General features: G+C 27.9%; 1 protein-coding gene across 6 annotated transcripts in view; it reads left to right on the top strand.

Annotated features, from left to right (window-relative positions):
* LOC121119852 (orexin receptor type 2) overlaps window positions 1-18957 on the top strand; it is a 144042-nt gene that overhangs the window by 106055 nt on the left and 19030 nt on the right. For all 6 annotated transcript variants that reach the window (XM_040714659.2, XM_040714657.2, XM_071889150.1 and 3 more), the window contains one exon: window positions 7292-7471. In XM_040714659.2, the coding sequence (XP_040570593.1) occupies window positions 7292-7471 (180 nt within the window). The remainder of the gene's footprint in view (window positions 1-7291; window positions 7472-18957) is intronic.

Genomic DNA, 18957 nt, shown 5'->3' with positions numbered 1-18957 from the left:
CCAACAAAGCATCATCTCAGCTTAACTAAATGTTCTCATTCATAATAATAGGTTGAGGAAAAAGTAATTTAGTATTTTTCTCCTTATTTGAATGGTTTATTAGAAGTATTGCGATCATCGATTTAAGTCAAGTATACCCTGTTCTATTAGATAACTTGTTACCAACGATAATCCAGCTTCATGATGCTTTTCTAGTAGAAGCTCTTGCCCCTATTGGCAAAAAACTGGAACAATCAATTTTTACTGTCCTCTATTCAGACCAAATTTTTACCAGCAAGTGTATTGGTCATTGACAGGGAAAAGTGGTGTTGCCACTTGGTGACAGGTCTGAACTGTAGGGTGAATGCCGAGGAACTTCCCATCTGAGCTCCAGAAGCTTCTTGCACGTCATTAAAGATGTGTGAGGTCAGGTGTTGTCTTGATGATTTTTTGTTATCTCTTCTATACACCAATGCTGCAAATGGGCCAGCTAAAATATTCACAAGATTTACATCACTGCCCATCCCTCAAATCTGTCACCCTCTAGTAGGGCCCCTCTCTCTTCTTATCAAAAACACACATGACTACTAATATCGTGAAGTTATTTACCAGTCTCGTAAACCAGTCTGTAAACATGTATGTAAAGTAACTAAGTTATAGCATTGTATGTTCGACAGATTTCGAAACATACCCTTGTGGACCACACGGAACATAACTAAGTTTAACCTTTGCAGAATAAAGGATCCCCTTCACTTAGGATATAAGACAATCAATATTGCCAGGCCCCACATATTTTGGGGATTAATGTTGAGTCAATCGGAGAGAGCAGGGTTATGGTTTTATTATCTTCATATTTATCATATTATATAATTGATGACATAAGGACAGGAAATATATCAGGTCAATTTTGGGTTTTATAGTACAATTATTTTCTTGCACGGTACTTCACAAACATGAACAATTTGACTGTTCCAAGAGGATGTCATTAGAGGTATATACAATAATAATATTCTCTTCTTCATATACAGTAGCTATCTAACATTGTAAATTGTTATACTTTGACTTCTGCTGACAATATCGTATTTTGCATAAAATTGTACAATTTACAAATTCAAATGCACTAAACAACCTTTAAAAATTGATCAATTTGGTTCAAGCTGTATACTTCATCATTTGTACTAAAAGGAACATTTTTGAACAATGAGTTACCAACATTTTGGGAGAAATAAAATAAAAATCAGTCAAATATATATATTATACGAATGTTACTAAATACATAAGTATTGTTGACGAGAGAAAAAATATTTATGGAGCGGAGATGCATAAAGAATTGAAATAGAACCTTAATAAATGCTTCTACAGAAAATAATTTATATTTTGAGAATTCATGTCATGGTTTATTCTTTATTAGTCACGTAGTTATATTTCTTCGGTTACTAACTCCAGATAAATTTAGAAATCTTACAATCTCTAAATGTGTTAATGGCTAAAGATGATAGTACAACAATTTTTTTAAATCTCGTTCAAATATAGCAACTAAAGTTGCTATAACTTTTGTTCAAACACCAACTAGTAAACTAAAACTAAACACAATAAATATAAAAACCAATTAAAAAATAAGTTTAAATATAGAATATAGCCTTAAAATTTGTTATTCTAAAAATATAGATAAAAATCCCTTAAATCGATGTTTTAAATAAAGTAAAAATTCGGTCAGTCTTACTAAATCTCTAAAGTTGAATGTATGTATCTCTTAAATCGAGATTTTACTGTATAAGTAAGCTTCAGAATTTAGGGTCATTATGGGCCTTTGAGCAAACATTGTTGTCGCTGATTGTCGAAATGTTAATTAAAAATATATTTTTGTAAAAAAAAATAATTATAAATTTTCAAAACAAAATTTAAAACCAACATGTTACATTATACAATTTTTATGAAAACCCAAAAATAGATAATCACTATGATTAGTTTAGATTTGATCAGTCTAGGTTTTGCATGATTTTTGTTCCAAAAACATTTAAGTAGCGGGGAGGGGGATGAAAAAATTAGTTTAAGCACAACTTTTCTAGTAACTTCATATCTTGTTAGTTCTTAGCTAAAAAAAATTGGTCAGTGAACAAGCATTTAATTTCTTTATCCATAATTATCATTGAAAGTAAATTGCTCAATATTAAAATTTTTATCAAAAATAGCACTTTAGGTTTGATTCAGAATGATTCATTGACGCCATTTGATTTTTATTCATCTTCCAACTCCAGGAGAAAGATAATGGTATACAAAATAGTTTCATTTCATTATAGTTTCAACTTCTTATGACGATCATCACCAAGTACCTTTGAATTTGTTCAAATTTGATGCTCTCATTACATTGTATAAGAAATAAGTATTTACTACAACTCTGAACTTCTTTTGGTTAGATATGATCAATCTTCTGATTATATCAAAATATTAGAACTCAAACAAACTCATCCTCTGCCGATGGAATCATTCGATTAGGTTGATAAGAGGCATTAATTTTATAGTTTGAATTAAATAAAGTGGTGGCTAGCTGGAAAATATCTAGCATATCTGAAGAATTTATTGTTTATAAATCAAGATAAAGTTCCTTTATTTTAAATTCTAATTTATTGTATCGAACATTTGTGTATGTTGCTAATCGTAGGAACAATTATATTAAATAGTCGTCTAATAATACTAGTTCATAAATTTAGAGAAAATTAACTCACTCAAATGAAAATTCAAGCAAAACTTACTGGATAGGCATATATTTTGAGTAAAATGATTAAATATAAAAGTGGAGCTAAATAATCACGCCACAAGGGTAAGCCCCTCTCTAAATTCTGTTCAAATTCATATAAATTGATTCAATGATCTATTGTTCAAATCAGAACTAAAATATTGGTGATACAGTTGTTAAACTGTTTCTGTCGGTTTTAGTATTAGCTTAATACGGTCATCAGGAACGCCTTATATTTATATTTTTTGAAGCTTATATCTACGCCAAAATAGAATTTATGTATTATATTAACTTATATTCTTCTTACTATATAACATGCAAAGGAGTACTTGTCTTTACCTGTATTAGCAGGAGCAATTACCATACTTCTTACTGGTCGAAACCTAAATACAACTTTTTTTTGATCCTAGAGGTGGGGGGAGATCCTATTTTATACCAGCATTTATTCTGATTTTTTGGGCACCCTGAAGTTTATATTTAAATTCTTCCAGGGTTTGGGCTAATCTCTCAGATTATTACTCAAGAAACTTGTAAAGATGAGGCTTTCGGTTCGCTTGGTATAATTTATGCAATAGTAGCGATTGGGGTATTAGGGTTTATTGTTTGAGCTCATCACATGTTTACCGTTGGATTAGACTCTGATACCCGAGCGTACTTCACGGCAGCTACTATGGTAATCGCCATCCCCACGGGAATTAAAGTATTTAGTTGATTAGGAACTTTATATGGGAGTAAAATTATTTATACTCCCATATAAAGTCATTCTCCTCATTGCCTCACCGCACACAACTTTATTTTATAGAAAAAACGGCCAAACCCCCAAAATATTAATATTGTTGAATTAGGTTTTTTTGTATACATCTAATAAAAATATGTCTATATTTTTTTGTTCAGGCATTAAAAAAAACAGTATGAGAATATACCAATAATATACTATAATCAAGTTAAAGTGTGAAGGCTATTTAAAGCTTCATACACCATTTTAAATAAAATTATGTGAATACATTAATTAAAGGGAACTATTTGACAATAATTTTTGGAAGTTTTATAATATATATATATATTATAAAATATTTATTGTTTTTTAAACATTTTACTATTTTTAATATTTAAAAACATAAAATTATTTATTTACCTAATGTTTTCTGTGTAGAAGAACATTTGTGCACAAAAAAAACTCAGCGAAGTTAGTTACATAAATCATTAATTAAGAGTATTAAATAAATAAAAACCTACGCATTTTTGCACAATTTGCCAAAATAAGGATTTTGCTTGATAATGTACCGCAACATTGAACAGTGTAAAGTCTATCATCCAAAACAAAAATTGAGATAACAAGGTTTTAACCTTGGCAAAATTTGCGTCTTGACAATAAAAATGAAAGTAGATAAATATATTTTGGGGGGACTTCCCCCCCTTTGTCGCTCATATGTTTACATATGATTTTTTTTGTTATGCGTCATTTAAAAAAAATCTATTCATAAAAAATATGTATTATCATATAATGAATATCTTATGCTTTGTAAAAATATTATCAAGGGATTTCCCAAGGGCTCAAGAAGCAATAAAAGCTTGCGCACCCATTATTGATATAAAAAGTAGGTGCCTCAAAAATATACGTATCAATGTTAATCTTTAATGCCTAGACAAAACTTGACACAACTTTCGTCATAGTTAAATCTTTCCTATCTCAATTTTTATTTTTGGACGATACCCTCTATAATAACTTCCCTCCTCTAGTTAGTTAACCAATATTTCTACATACATTATGCCTCCAACTATCAATAAAGTCCTTATGAATGAAAAACAAGTAATTCAGTGATCTGTTTTTCCAATTGGGCTTTATTCTGTAGAAGCTGGAGAAACAATAAATTAAGAAACTAGAAATACTAGACTTAATCACTCAAGAAAATCATCACTAATTAATACACTTACAGATCAGATTCACCATCTTCTGATAAGCAGTGACCCCTTAATATCTCACATTCAAAAATATAATTCTAAAGGAAATAAAAAAAAAGTAATTGTCAGATACGGGATCAATATTTATAAAGTAATTTTCAGGGTAAGGGGGCCCAGAAATTAAATATTAATTTTTTTAAAGTACTTGAAAGATGCTCTTGCATCTGAAAAATGAAGCTAAGATTGAATTATATTTTAACGTCCCCCACCCACTACTTTAAATAAAAGCCACTATTTACATGCTAAAAATATATATATACTTTCGTAGTAATGCCAGTTTTGAATATACAAAATTCGAAAAGTCTGCTATATCGACTAAATCAGTAATCAAAAAATCAATTTTTTTTTTTTGTCAAACTTATATTTTGCCGAAGGGCCATTTGAGACATTTTGCCGAAAAAATATATTGATATATGAGATGTATATTATAATTTAATTTGATATTATGATAAATTTTTTGCATAAGCTATATTTATATTATATATGTAAAATATTGAGTGTTCTTTTACTGAAAAATATTTATTTTTATTAATAATATGCACTAATGATCATTATTCAAACAAAACATAAACACTTGTCTGATATGATGTATTTTCGTCAATCATTGAGTATTGAATATTAATAATCCAATATGTCAAATGATAATTAATTGATAACGGAGAAGTGATTAGCACTTCTCCCATATGAATCGTTGTTATGTTAGTTTATTATTTAAATTACCATAACGAAAAAGATTTGAACCACATTCAACACTATGGTGGTTCGAATATAAAATGAATATAAAAATATTTATAAATAAAAGAACACTTATTAGTTTACATATAAATATAGCTTAAAAACAAAACCTATTTATCATATGAAGTTGAACTGAAATATACAATATCAATAAATTAAATATAATTTTTTGAATGTTCTAAATGGTAATTCTGTAAAATGTCCGTTCGCCTTATAGTCTTTTGGCAAAATGTCCGTTTGTCTAATTATCCTTTGGCAAAATGTCCGTTTGCCTAATTGTCCTTTGGCGTAATGTCTTTCGGTAAAAATGTTTTCTACCAAAAGTGTTTTCACGATTTTTTTTCATTATGTTTATCAATTAAAACCCCTATTTAAGGAGTTAAATAATATGTGCTCAATAGTTTGGAGTTTTCTAACAGAAGACAATGACCCTCTTTTCTTGTTCAATGAATATCACTTTCAGTAGGACTAAATTGTTTTATTTGATAAAACATTGAAACTGTGAATAAAACAATCATAAAGCACATCTTTAAAACAAGGTACACAATATTTTTAACTGACATACTGAATATTAAGGATATAAAAGCTGCAACTTTTTACTACTCAAAAGCATCATATGAGACAGTACAAAAGGACTGAAAGTGGGCAATTATGACGCAAGAATATAATTGTTTTCCTTTCTAAAACGCATTGTACCAGACCCAAAAATTGTTTGAGAAGTAAACTTTGTCAAAATCAGTTTTTTGATTGTTCCAAGCAGAATAAGTTTTACTGCTGCAGAAGGAGGAAAATTTTAACCTGAAAATAGGACTGGTTAGTATACATATATACAATGTATATACCTAAAATTTTCCCCTAATTCAAGCGCCTCTTTCAATTCAAATTATATTTTTTTTAAATAAAAATTCGCAAATATATTTCTTGACTGTTACTGAAAAATTTAGGAAATTAACATAAAAAATTAAAAAAACTACCAAAGAAAATTTCAATGTTTGCCCTAACAAGATCAAATATGATAAAACCTCTATAAAATCGAAATGATATTAGTACATTTTTTTTCTCCTTATTTTTCTAATGATAAATTGTAGCAGATTCAAATAGTATGCTTAAAAAAATCGTTACAATACGTTAAAAACGTCAGGTGTGCCATTTTTGAACTTGTTCTTATGAATATAGCTACAAATATTTCCTTTAAAAGTACTTCATGTCTAAAATATATAACAACAAGATATAATCTTGATCATCGTTAGCAAAAACTAAAATTCAAATAAATTAAATATTCTTGGATATATTACATGTTTAAATTCGTATAAAAATCTAAATTTCGATTTTAAGAGTTCCTATTAACATCAATGAACTCCAATAATCTAAAATTTTAAATTAACTACTTTATTTGTTTCAAATTTTATCACTGCAATTAGTTACTCATCCAATTTTTCTCGCCCTTTAATTTGTATGTATATGATGTTATTTGATGTCTTATTTCTTTTTATTTGCCAAAAAAAATTATCTTTTTCAATTCAAAATTATTTTGTATTTTATGTGTGCATTTTATTGTTCTCGTTAAAAAGTGAAAAATATAAATAATGTTTTTGGCAAGGAAAACATATTATCTTGAAAAGATGAGTTCAAAATATAACTATAGATATTGAAATATTTTATTGACATATTGCTACAATACAAAGTATGTACTAACGATCCATTTTTATCTATATTTTGACTATTTTTATATATATAAATATTTTCAGAACAATGCCATTTGCTAATACATTGATTTCAATGTTATTTATAACAAAATTAATGTATGTAATTTGATATTAGTACTTTATTTGTTCAATTCCTTAATTTTGTATATACATGTTTGTTTTTTAATTACAGGTATTCATAGCCGTCACGACAACAAAAAGCATGCAATCTGTCACAAATATTTTCATAGTCAATCTAGCCATGGCAGACATGCTCGTCATGATATTTTGTGTACCACCAACAGTCATTTGGGATGTCACAAACACTTGGATTTTTGGATCATTAATGTGTCGTATTGTTTTATATATACAAGTAAGGTCAATTTTCTGAACTTCAAATGATGCAAAAAATATTGATTTAATTAATATATATTTTATAGATTATTACCTCTTTTATACGCAATGAGTCATAGAATTAAAATTTAGCTAAATGTTGGTTATTTCTAGGGATGTTTCCGGATGATAGTCGTACCCGGAACATTTATGTAAATAATCCCTACATATTATCGACAAAAACATATTACTTGTGGGTAATTGTACATTAGTGGATAAAATTTATAAAAAGTATTCAGACATATACTTATTTACAAGTACTCATTTTGACCGATTTTTATTCACTAAAAATCTTGAGTATTATACTTTTTGTATGAGTACTTATCTATGAATAAGTGATGACTGAGTAAACTAAGTACTTTTAAGGTTTTTTATGACGTCATATCTGTCATGACGTCTCAGTAGGAAATGCTTGATATTATATATGATCACCAAACATCCTCTTTTTCCGAACATGTCCTCTTTTTGAAACTTCAAAACTGCATTTCGCAGGGATTTAAACAAAGTCCGGTATTTTGCCTTGTCGCAAAAAAAATTATATACATATTTTTTTTTCTGTTTTGCCTCGTCGCATATTTGTATTTCCGGGTCATTCATATGGCTTACTAGTTATTTCGACCTTCCGTACGCTGTTTAGAACAGTACATTACATCTGCCGTCATAGTTAAACCTAAAAGTAAGTTCACAGACGAACTAAAATAATATAGCAATGTTTTCGTCTCGGCCGTGATGCTTCGGAAACTGAGTGCATGGCATGTGCTATCAGTGGCTAATGAAGGTGGCAGTATTTTGGTAGCTCTCGTATACCCTTTAAGACACAAAACTGCAGCTTGAGGAGAGAGGTTGTCAAGTAAACTGATATACGTGTTTGTGTATAAAACCGAAACTTATGTTACGGCTGTAGAGGGTATCCTCCCTTTTCATACAACAAAGCATTACAACAGCTATAGATCAATGGGCTACACATCTGGTTTGCTAAGAAAGATTTCCCCAGATTTGGTGAAAGCCCAAAAAATATCCAGTGCTTGGACCAAGACAGAAGCTATTGTTAATGCTGTTATAGCCCCGCATTTTGTTGAAGTGGCTCTAAAGGCACTCAAAGAAACTATGTACTATGGCGTGTCTACTGATGGCACAATTATGGAGCTGAGAAAATGTTCCCTTTGTTCACTCAGTATTTTGATTGGAAGAATTTTGGTCAACATTTTCATATCTATAGTGTGCGAACAGAGAACTTGAAGAAGTACTCGAGTTTGCTGATGTGGAGTACAGAACTGTCCTCTCTCACAGCAAGACACAGTTGCTTTCATTATTCCCAAGTTATCGAGATATTCCAGCAGATGTATCAAGCCTCGAAAGCCTTCTTTTTGTCTCAGGAAAAACAACCCATGAAGCTAAAAAAGGGTTTTGAAGATGAGTAAGCGAGATTTACCTACGGGAAATGCACTCATTCTCTCATTTCTATATTTCAAACACACATTGAAGAGATGTGGAGGGAGAAAAATTTAGTTATGGAAGTTAAAATAGTCTTGACAAGGTCCACAACATGCTTCATGAACTGTAGACAAACAACTTCATGCCCCTTAAAGTTATTTTGCATGCTAGCACAATAGCAAAATAATAGATATGGCCAAAGGTGTGAGCATTTCAGTGCTGAATAAAAGGGACAGTACACTGTGTATGTCTTGGTCACTTTTACTCGGCCCCCATGAACGAGTTCTACACTTTTGTGTTGATGGATCCAAGTGAGATACCTGACTGGAATTATGTTGAGGGCTGTATCAGGTACTTAGTGGAAAGGGGGATGACAATGGATGATTCAAAGTGATTTGATCACGCCAACAATCTTAAGAGATCCGAGAGAAGTACAAATGATGAAGAGTTTAGTGAACTTCAAGAACAGCAGAGTTGGAAGAAATTCTTTGAAAAATCCAAAAGTGTAGATTTGTGTGTATGACGTCCTGGCAAACTTATACCGGAGAACCCTATTTTTTTTGTTTTATTTGTAAAATTAATGATTTATTTTTAAGAAATAAATATTTTTTTTACACAAAAAAAATATTGATTAAAATGTGTAATCCAGCTACATTTTTAATTGAATAGGCCTGTCCTATTGGATATTTGTTTGTTTTTTAATATTGATGCAGTAATGTTTCTTTTACCTCCACTAATCCATTTGAGAATCTCATTAGTAATTTTATTACACAGAAATTTAATGTAGGCTTGGATCTCTGGTCTCATTATTTGAAAGCATTACTTCTACAAACATTAATCAAAAATGTCATGAACAGTTCTAAGTTGTCATCGTTTATCCCAACTGTGATATAGGAACAGTAGATTATTTTTCTCAAACATAAAAAAGGCTACAGTCACAAAATTTATATTTCAATGATTCAACATAATGGAGTTTTCTTTTTTTTTTTTAAATTGATAATTTTGGTTATCTTTTCAAAGAGAAATTATATCAAAACGGATATATGAGAGTAAAACTATTTTACTCAGAGGAGCAATATTTTCGTTGTAATGCAGTCAGTTCTTTTGTCAGTTGATTTTGTTGCTATCAGTGGATTTAAATTTATCAAAAATTTCAAACTTACTCATATACGACAAATTATGAGATATTGTAATGGTAAGTTGAAGAAAGTGCTACAATTTTTCTCTTATTGTTTACTTGTTTTTATATTTGCGATCCTCAGCAAGTATATTATTTAGCCAGTGCAGTGCTCTGTAGAGGTTTGTGATAAATAATGTATTTTAAATATAATATAAATCTAATTATATTTAAATCTACTTGGATACATTAAATACTAATAACTGAAAATAGGTCTGGTTATATATTCATCAAAAAATATTATTCATTTTAATTTTCTTCATTTCTAACATAAACTTGTTTTTTGACTGTTGCTACACTTCCTAGCTACGAGGAAGGTTGCAATATATGACGAGTCGCATTAGAGTACAATTACTTTTATAATCTTTAACCAGTTAAATTTTTGAATCAAACACACTCTGAGTAATTGTGTTAGATTGTACCAACTTTTATCTGGTTCGTTTAATTAAACATTAAAAACCCATATCTCCTAAATTTTCCATATGTAAAATCATAATAAAAGCTTCTTTTGTTAAATAATGGTGAGAGTAATCAATTATTAATTAATCCCCCCCAACTCAAAACGTTTTCCATTAACAAATTAGTATGGATAACATTTATGTTCTCATAAAAAAGTTATAAACAATAGAGTATATTTTTCTACATGAAAAAAGTTATGTATAGCTACCAATCTGTTTTACTCAAACATAAATATGATTACTATTGAAAGGTTAATGTCATTAAGACATAAAGTTGCAGAAAGTATTTTTTATGGGATATCTACCAAATGTCTATCTATGAAAGCTTACTTATCAGAATAGTAATCAAAATAATTGGTTGAGTGTGAAATATTATGAATGTATTAATTTCATTGAAATGAAAAAAAAAATGAATAATATATCAAAACGATATATTTTACAAAACATTCCAACAATGTGGATAAACTTTTAATAAAAAAAAGTATCAAAAAGATCAAAATACTCCAAATATGATATTTAATTGAGTCTATAAATAGAGTATGTGAATTGACTGTTCGAGACTGTTTATACTACATTAATTGTTGTCTTTTATTAAAGTTCTTCAAAAAACATTTTAAAACGACAGTACTACGAACTAACGTTTAATTATAGTTAGAATTGTCTTGAGATGAAAAACAGTATTACAGATAACTTATATAATTCGTAGTTTGATAAGCTGTAATTAATTTATTGAACTGAACCTCCTATATACTGAAATATGTACATGGAGTGTTCAGTTCATTAAATGTGAAACTAAGGTCGTTGATCATAATTATATATAGTTATTCAATGTACCGTGGAGAAAAATTGTTAGTTAAATTTTGTTGTGTTTATGTGCACGTCCAATTAAAATATTTGTATATAGATTTTATTAAGAGACTTAGCACGTTTGTATTTTTAATTTAGACTAAGGTCACGTAGCTCCTTACTCAAATAGAATATTTTATATTTTTCATCTTGTTTTGTTTCAAATCCATTTAATCCCTGGTATGTATCCATAACATAATAATGGCAGGATAAATTGATGACTTAAGAAATTACTCATTTCATTATATATATATTTATTTTTTGTTAAAAGAAATATATTATTTAATTTTTTAATACTTTTTATCATGAAATGGGTTTCATGAAGAATTAGGCCGTTGCTTCCTACCTGTTTTATTTTTTAAATATCTACATAGATTATTTTTACCTTAGCAACAACCAAATTGAGCTAAAACTATTGTTGTTGTTTTTTCCGTTCGTTAATACTCAACTAGGTATATAAAGACATGGCAACGTTAAAAAGATTATAACTTAAAAAAAAAACCTTATAAATATTGTATGTGAATCAAATTAGCTGATATATTATCATATGTATAATAAAATATAATCAATCATATTATTAATATAAACTGTGAAATTAAATCAAAGCGTAGTAATGGAGAGGTGAAATAGTCTGCTAGGACCTTTTTTTTTTAATACAACATAAAAAAAATTTAATCAATTTAATAATATAATAACGAAATTTAGTGGGGGGCTATCATTTTTGTAAACATTCCTTTGAGATATTGGATAAAAACTACTTTAGAGTGGTAAAAGTAATTTATTCGATAAGCAATATTTTTGTAATCATGTAATGCTTGAAATTGTTTTTACTACAATTTATATTTATAGTAGTTTTACACGAGTAATAATATATACCTGATTATAAAGGATCTTGTCGACTCTAATAGGAAGGACGAAATCGGGAAGGGTTTGTACCAATCCCTGCTTAATTCCATGTAAAAAGCTCCAATGCTGGAAACACTTACATAGGCAAACTTATGTTAGGCAAAGGGTTTTTTATAATGCAAGGTAATCTGGCCGTAGAAATAGTAGTAGGTAGAAACGTGGTTTAAATTAAAGTCAAGATTCTATAATTTTCTTGATATTACAGTCAATGGATATAATGCGTTGCAGTACAGAGGAACGTTCGTTTTCCATAGAAAATCAAATTCCTAAAGATTGTTTGACAGAATGTTTAATAAAATTAAACTAATTTCAATTCAGACTATGATTTATGATGGGTGTGCAATTTATTATATACAAAAAAAAATTCAATTCACTTTCATAATTTGAAATTTGAAAAATTCTTTGAATACAAATAACTCAATAGATAATAATTCTACAGACCTCAACTTGGTACCTTTAGATTTGGTGTCAAGAAGGGCTTCTAAATCTGTGCTGTGTGTCCAAATCAAATAATTAAAATATTACATTCTTAGGACCTTTCCAAAATCCCCAATGACTAATTCCTTAACCAACTGATCATCCTTAGAATATGAATTTCAAAACAAAAAATAATGATATAAAGAAAATGGAAAACAAAGAGATCTAATAACATTAATTTGTAGTTACGTTTTAAAAATTCCCATATTTACTTAACTATATTTTGTTTTATTTAATTTTAAGAACAGTTTTAGTTTCTCAATAAATTCAGTTGCATTTATGATTATATTTTTCGTGTTTAAAACTTAAAAAGGCAGAAAATGAGTTTTACATGATGGGTTTGCTTAATAAAGAAAATTGCAATAATATATGTTGGAAATGTTATAAATGAGGAGAATATAGTAGAAATTACAAACATGAATTCAATCATCATCACCAAAGTCCATGCCCTCAGATCTCTATTTTTTTTTTTCATTTTCCTTTCTTCTATAATTTTCTTTCTTTCAAAATATCCTTATAAAAATTGTCTGTTCTACGTTATGTCCTAAGACCAAAAATGGGACCAAAAAATATCAGAGGTGCTGATTTTAGGGAGAGGGCCTTATATATTTGGGCCTTATACCATAACCAAAAAGTAAAAATTGTTTTTGAGCTCAAGGAGAATAGAAAAAGGGTTGAGTTATAAATTAAAAAATGACTTGGGTCCCAAAAACAACTATATGAATAAAATTGTTTTCTAAACTTATTCAAAATAAAAAAAGTCTTGGGTACAAATAGAAATGAGTAAAAATTGCAATTTTTTTTATTTCACACGTAAAAAAATGTATTTTCAATAAAATATTGGATTCGTCAATAAAATGATGTTCGTAAAATTTTTCCTGAAAATCGTAAATATCATAATTTTATATTATGTGTCGTAAATATAACACATAAAAATTCATATTTATCTGAAAAATCTCTCATTTTCTGAATAATTTTTCAATTGTTTTCTTTTTTTTTTTTGGAATGCCAATTTTTAAGAAAAAATGCCACAAAACTATGCATTTTGAACATAAAATTATATATATTTTTTAATATGTGGAACATTTTATAACATAACTTTCAATAATTGCAAAAATAAACCCGTTATCATGGATTATTTTTTCGACAACATTACTCTTCTTCTTTTTTTTTAAGAAAAAAAAAATTCGGTACGTTAAAAATACCAATAAATTACTGTTTTCGAAAAATTAGGAAATAAGCAATATTTTGCAATTTTCATTACTAATTTCAATTTGGCAATTTTTTGACAAAATAAAAGATGTACTTCTAATTTAAACAATTTTTGTATACCTATATGCTTATATATTCTTTGAATCTTATAGAACCATGTTGTTTTTTAATTCATTTATACATTTAATATAAAATACAGATACTATATTATAATACTTTTAAGAATACCCTAACGCTCCCCTCCACTAAAGGGCTCTAAACACTATATTAAAATATCACTGTTTGTCATTGGCATGAAATAGTATTCAATTTATTTAGCATTTTTAAAGCCATTAAATGTAGCTTAATAACGATGTATTGTAAATTTGTTCTTTTTATGTGTGAAAAATATTCACTTTGAGCTGCTCCCAATATGGCATCATCTCCTTTAACTATTCTGCAATTTATGACGTCAAATCATAATGTTTCATTGATTTATATACCTACATTGACAGTTTATTGGGTTATAGAAAGGCTATTGATCACATGCATAATTTATAAGAACAAAAGGTATGCTTTATACTAAATTAAGTTGTTGGCAACATGAAAAGTGTATTTAAAGCTGTTCTTATTATTTCTTTCTTTTGTGAGGAGAGAACATCTAAGAATTAAGTGTAACCAAGAGTGGTTGAATTGAGTGGGTAGAATTGAGGATCAAAAATGGAGTAATTCCTTCTTATGTCCTTGTTTGATACAAAGTGGGACTTGTGTATATTGCCTTCATCTCTCAGCTAATTTAATGAAACGTCATGAGCTGATCTTCTCTCAAATAGACAAAGTTATAGTGTTAAGTGTTGTTTCTATTTTTAGATACCAAAAATGCTATCGATTTACAACCCTAGTAATAACTTATTTTTGAATAGTTAGACAATGTCCGAGAATTTATTTTTTTGACATTTCAACAGCGTCACTGTGCGAACCTTTGTATGTATGGTGGCAAAAACTTGTTGCCAGTAGACTCGACCATTGAAGTTATGTTTAGTTTCAAGTATTTTACCATTTTACCTTCACTTATATACTCTTTTCAAATCTCATAAAGACTTTGTTAGTAAAAGTACTTTACCTTCAGATGAAATAATAAAAAATACTTATCCAAGTAGGCAACTCAAGTATTGACACAAATGTCAATAATTACATTGAACTCTCAGAATCATTTTTTTAGGGTATAGCATGTGATGTTAAAATACGATTGATTTTATAAAATTAATTCTAAAGTATGAGTAACCACTGAAACTTATTTCATTTTAATTTAATAAATACCGCAATGTACCATAGGACCAACCAGCATAGTAATAGAAAAATAGTTATAAAAGAAGGTAATTTTTTTTAAACCTCACAATGATCTGACACGTTTTTCACTTTCGAAAAATAAAAAGTTGTTCTAATTTTCGATAAGTCAATATAACTTTCTATCTATATATGTGTTTTTATTTGGGTTTTTTTGAAGAAATAGGTTGTAAAAAAATATTTTAACGAAAGCTAAGATATCAGATAACTTTTGCTTGTGAGATACACATTCAATATGAATCTTCAAAAAGAAGTATTGTATAACTTAAAATAATCTTAATGTACTTCCTTAAACATTTTTTCTACTGTTCTTTAATTTTTGAATACTTAAAATTCCTTATAAGATCCTTTTATATGAATTTATATTATGGTATGTCTAGTAATTCTTCTATGCGGTAGTATAAGATATACTTTAATGTCTATCTATGCAAAACATTTAACCCATATTTAAGTACTGTCATTTTTTTCAAATATAAAAATGAAACACGAATATTAATTTTCATCCATTTTTGAACAAAAACAAATTAGTTTTTCCCATGTCTATATTTTTGTACTAATTATTAAAATTTACCCATTCAAATCTATTTAAGCTTAATGCTTCAATGAATATCTGAAGGAATGAAAAATAATTTTCTTTCAAATATATTTTCAAAATTATACATTTTATATAATTATTAATTTGCGATTATCGTAATTAAAAGTATGTAATCCTCAATACTTAAAATTATTTCATTTTTGTTCTAAGGAAGATATTTTTATACAAATTTATTATTAATTGATATATGATGATGTGTTTTTTTAAATTGGTGTTGTTCTAAATTTTGAAATGTCTTAGTATCGACCTCTAAAAGTCTTAGTCCTTTTTTTATGCCTAAAATAAAAGCAATTCGATAGTCAAAAGGGTAATTTTCTAATCAATCATTCACAATTCACTTTTTTTTAAATTACCCAAATTTTAAGGACTTTTTTGATGTTATGGACCTCTTACAATTTTGGTTATATTATTATCTTGACTCCTCATTTTCTTGTTTGCTTTTGGTCTTTGGTAAGGTGATCTTGAACATAGCTCCTATACATAAATGAATATAGTGACCTATTTTTTAAATGAAAATATATTAATAAAACATGACTGGTTATTCTATACTCTTATATCTCAGCTATAGATCAGACGAAGAATAACTAATAAGGAAAATAGTGAAAATATGTAGAATAAATAGTGTTAATAAAGAGTAAGAAGACACAAATCCGAGATATGAATCTATTTCAAAAGGATTAACTAGTATTACATTTCTCATAGTCGTGATCTTAGTTGAGGCTCGAAGAATTGTAAGAAATACCATCCGTATATATAATATAAAACTTAACAGGCGGCTAATATGTCATGCAGGAAAATTAAAGAAAACATTATTGATTTTTAGTCCTTTTTAGATTTTTTAAGTTGTTTTTGATATTAGTCTCTTTGTTATTTAAAAACTGAAAACATTAATTGCTTTAAAAGCAATTACGTTTCGGTCCTTGTTTTGAGACCGCAGTCTTGACCAAAATATCGGTAAAAATCCTTCTACAAAAAACCACTTAAGACCAAACTGGGGAAAAAAAGGGTGTTAGAGAGAGTCTCAACGGTACTAAATACATTGTTGAGAGGCTGTCGAAAATATAATGTCCAAGTTCATTAAGGCGTTACCTTGTTTGCAGACAAAAATAGTAAAGCAAACTACCAAGAATCAATGTTTCATTGTGAAAATGGATATTCCTTATTTACAAAAACATGTTATAATAAAGTAATTATGGTTAATTGAAGTGTAAAGGATTATTCCAATTACGAGAATACAAACAACTAATTCTTTCTTATTGTTAAATGCACTTATAGTTTCTGGCTTGTTATATGTAGATATTTAAATAGGATTGTAAGGTTGGGTCCATCAATTTCAAGCAACATGATTCATCACAACGAATGGGGCAATAAAGTATTTGTTGTAGTAGGTAGATCCATTGCTGTTGAATGTATGGGGTTCAGTATATGTTGGGAGACGACATTTATAGTCATAAATTGCAGTTTTATTATTCAAATAGATCTTGAATAGAGTTAATGTGAACATATATTTTTATCTTCAGAAAACAGGACACGTAATCCCCATTAAACTAATAACTATTCTTGCATCCACTATATGAACATTTACATTCACGTGCTTAAAAATATAATTTTTATGTGTAAATTGTTTCCTAAGCTTTTAAGGACTGTTGCTTGATGTCTACAATTATCTATTTTAAAAGTTTAAAAATAATTATTGGTGCGTTTTTGAGAAAATCGATATTGAATGTCGAATTTTCCATTGTTTTATTCACTCAAAAAAGAAGAAGTTTGAGCTACAAGTCCTCAACATTACAAACTTAGATAAATTTGTAAAATATTAAAACTATAGTATTGCATTATTAATAATAGATCGTATAATTTGAATAAAAATTAGTTAGAATTAAAAATTTTATAAGGGCATTGGTAATTATTTTCTAGGTCAAGTTATTTACTTTTGTTGAAAAGTAATTGTTTTTATAAAGTATAAGGAAGATAATTCTTTTGTTTTTGTAGGATTAAGTTTTTATATAATACTTTATAAAAAAAAAAGTTCATTTAGATTTGTTAAATATGCATTCCTTCCGTCTACAATTAAAAAAAAAGATAATTTTTTTACAAAATGTCATCAATTGATATGAAATAAAATTTTAAATTTTTTTTAGAATATTCCCGAGAATGGAGAGAAAATGTTAATCAAGTTAATAAAAATGAGGTTAAAAATATTACTATTTAAAAAAAATGAGGTTAAAAATATTACTATTTAAAAAAAATGGACTTTAAATTTTATATTAGAACTTAAATTTTTCACTTATTTGCGTAAATTATGCTGTTATATAAGGGCAGTATTCATAAAAGGGAATGCTATACGCAGTACACGTAAAGCATCTACAAATAACTATTATCCTTTTTTGAGTAGGAAGTAATCATTTTTAAGGAATTAGATAATTATATTAGTGGCATATTATGCTTAGTTCTATAAAACTTATCGTTTCAAAACTTTCACTTCGCTTCCTCGTACTTTATAAACGCAAATTAGTTAGAACAAAACTAACTAATTTAACCTAGAAAAGACATACACCAACCTTAATCAAATTTACATTTCTAAATATTTTTTATTGAAACTCTACGATTTCCTAGTAATAATACTCTACTGCACTTTTAAATTAAAAAAAAAAAACATTTCTATAAATTTGAATTGTTGAGGATTTATTAAAGTTCACTTTTATTTTTGTTGAGTAAATGAAAACAGGAAAATTTGACATAACATATCAATTTTCTCAAAAACGGCTCCTTATTTTTTTTTTAAATTTTATTGTCAATAAATATAGACAATAAGGAATACTAAACAACCTTCAAAAGTTTTGGGAACGATTTTGACTAAAAAAAATAATGTGTCTACATACGTGCAAATATATTTTCGAATAAATACCGCGGTGAGATTTATGAGTCTTGTATCATCCACAATTACAAAATATATCATTTGAGACAAGTTTGTCACATACCAATATTCACTGTATCCCTCAACCTGTCTTCCAAAATGAGAAGGAAAACATGGG

Source organism: Lepeophtheirus salmonis, chromosome 6, assembly GCF_016086655.4.
Source record: "Lepeophtheirus salmonis chromosome 6, UVic_Lsal_1.4, whole genome shotgun sequence".
NCBI classification, from domain to species: Eukaryota; Metazoa; Arthropoda; class Copepoda; order Siphonostomatoida; family Caligidae; genus Lepeophtheirus; species Lepeophtheirus salmonis.
This window is presented reverse-complemented; position numbering and strand designations above follow the sequence as displayed.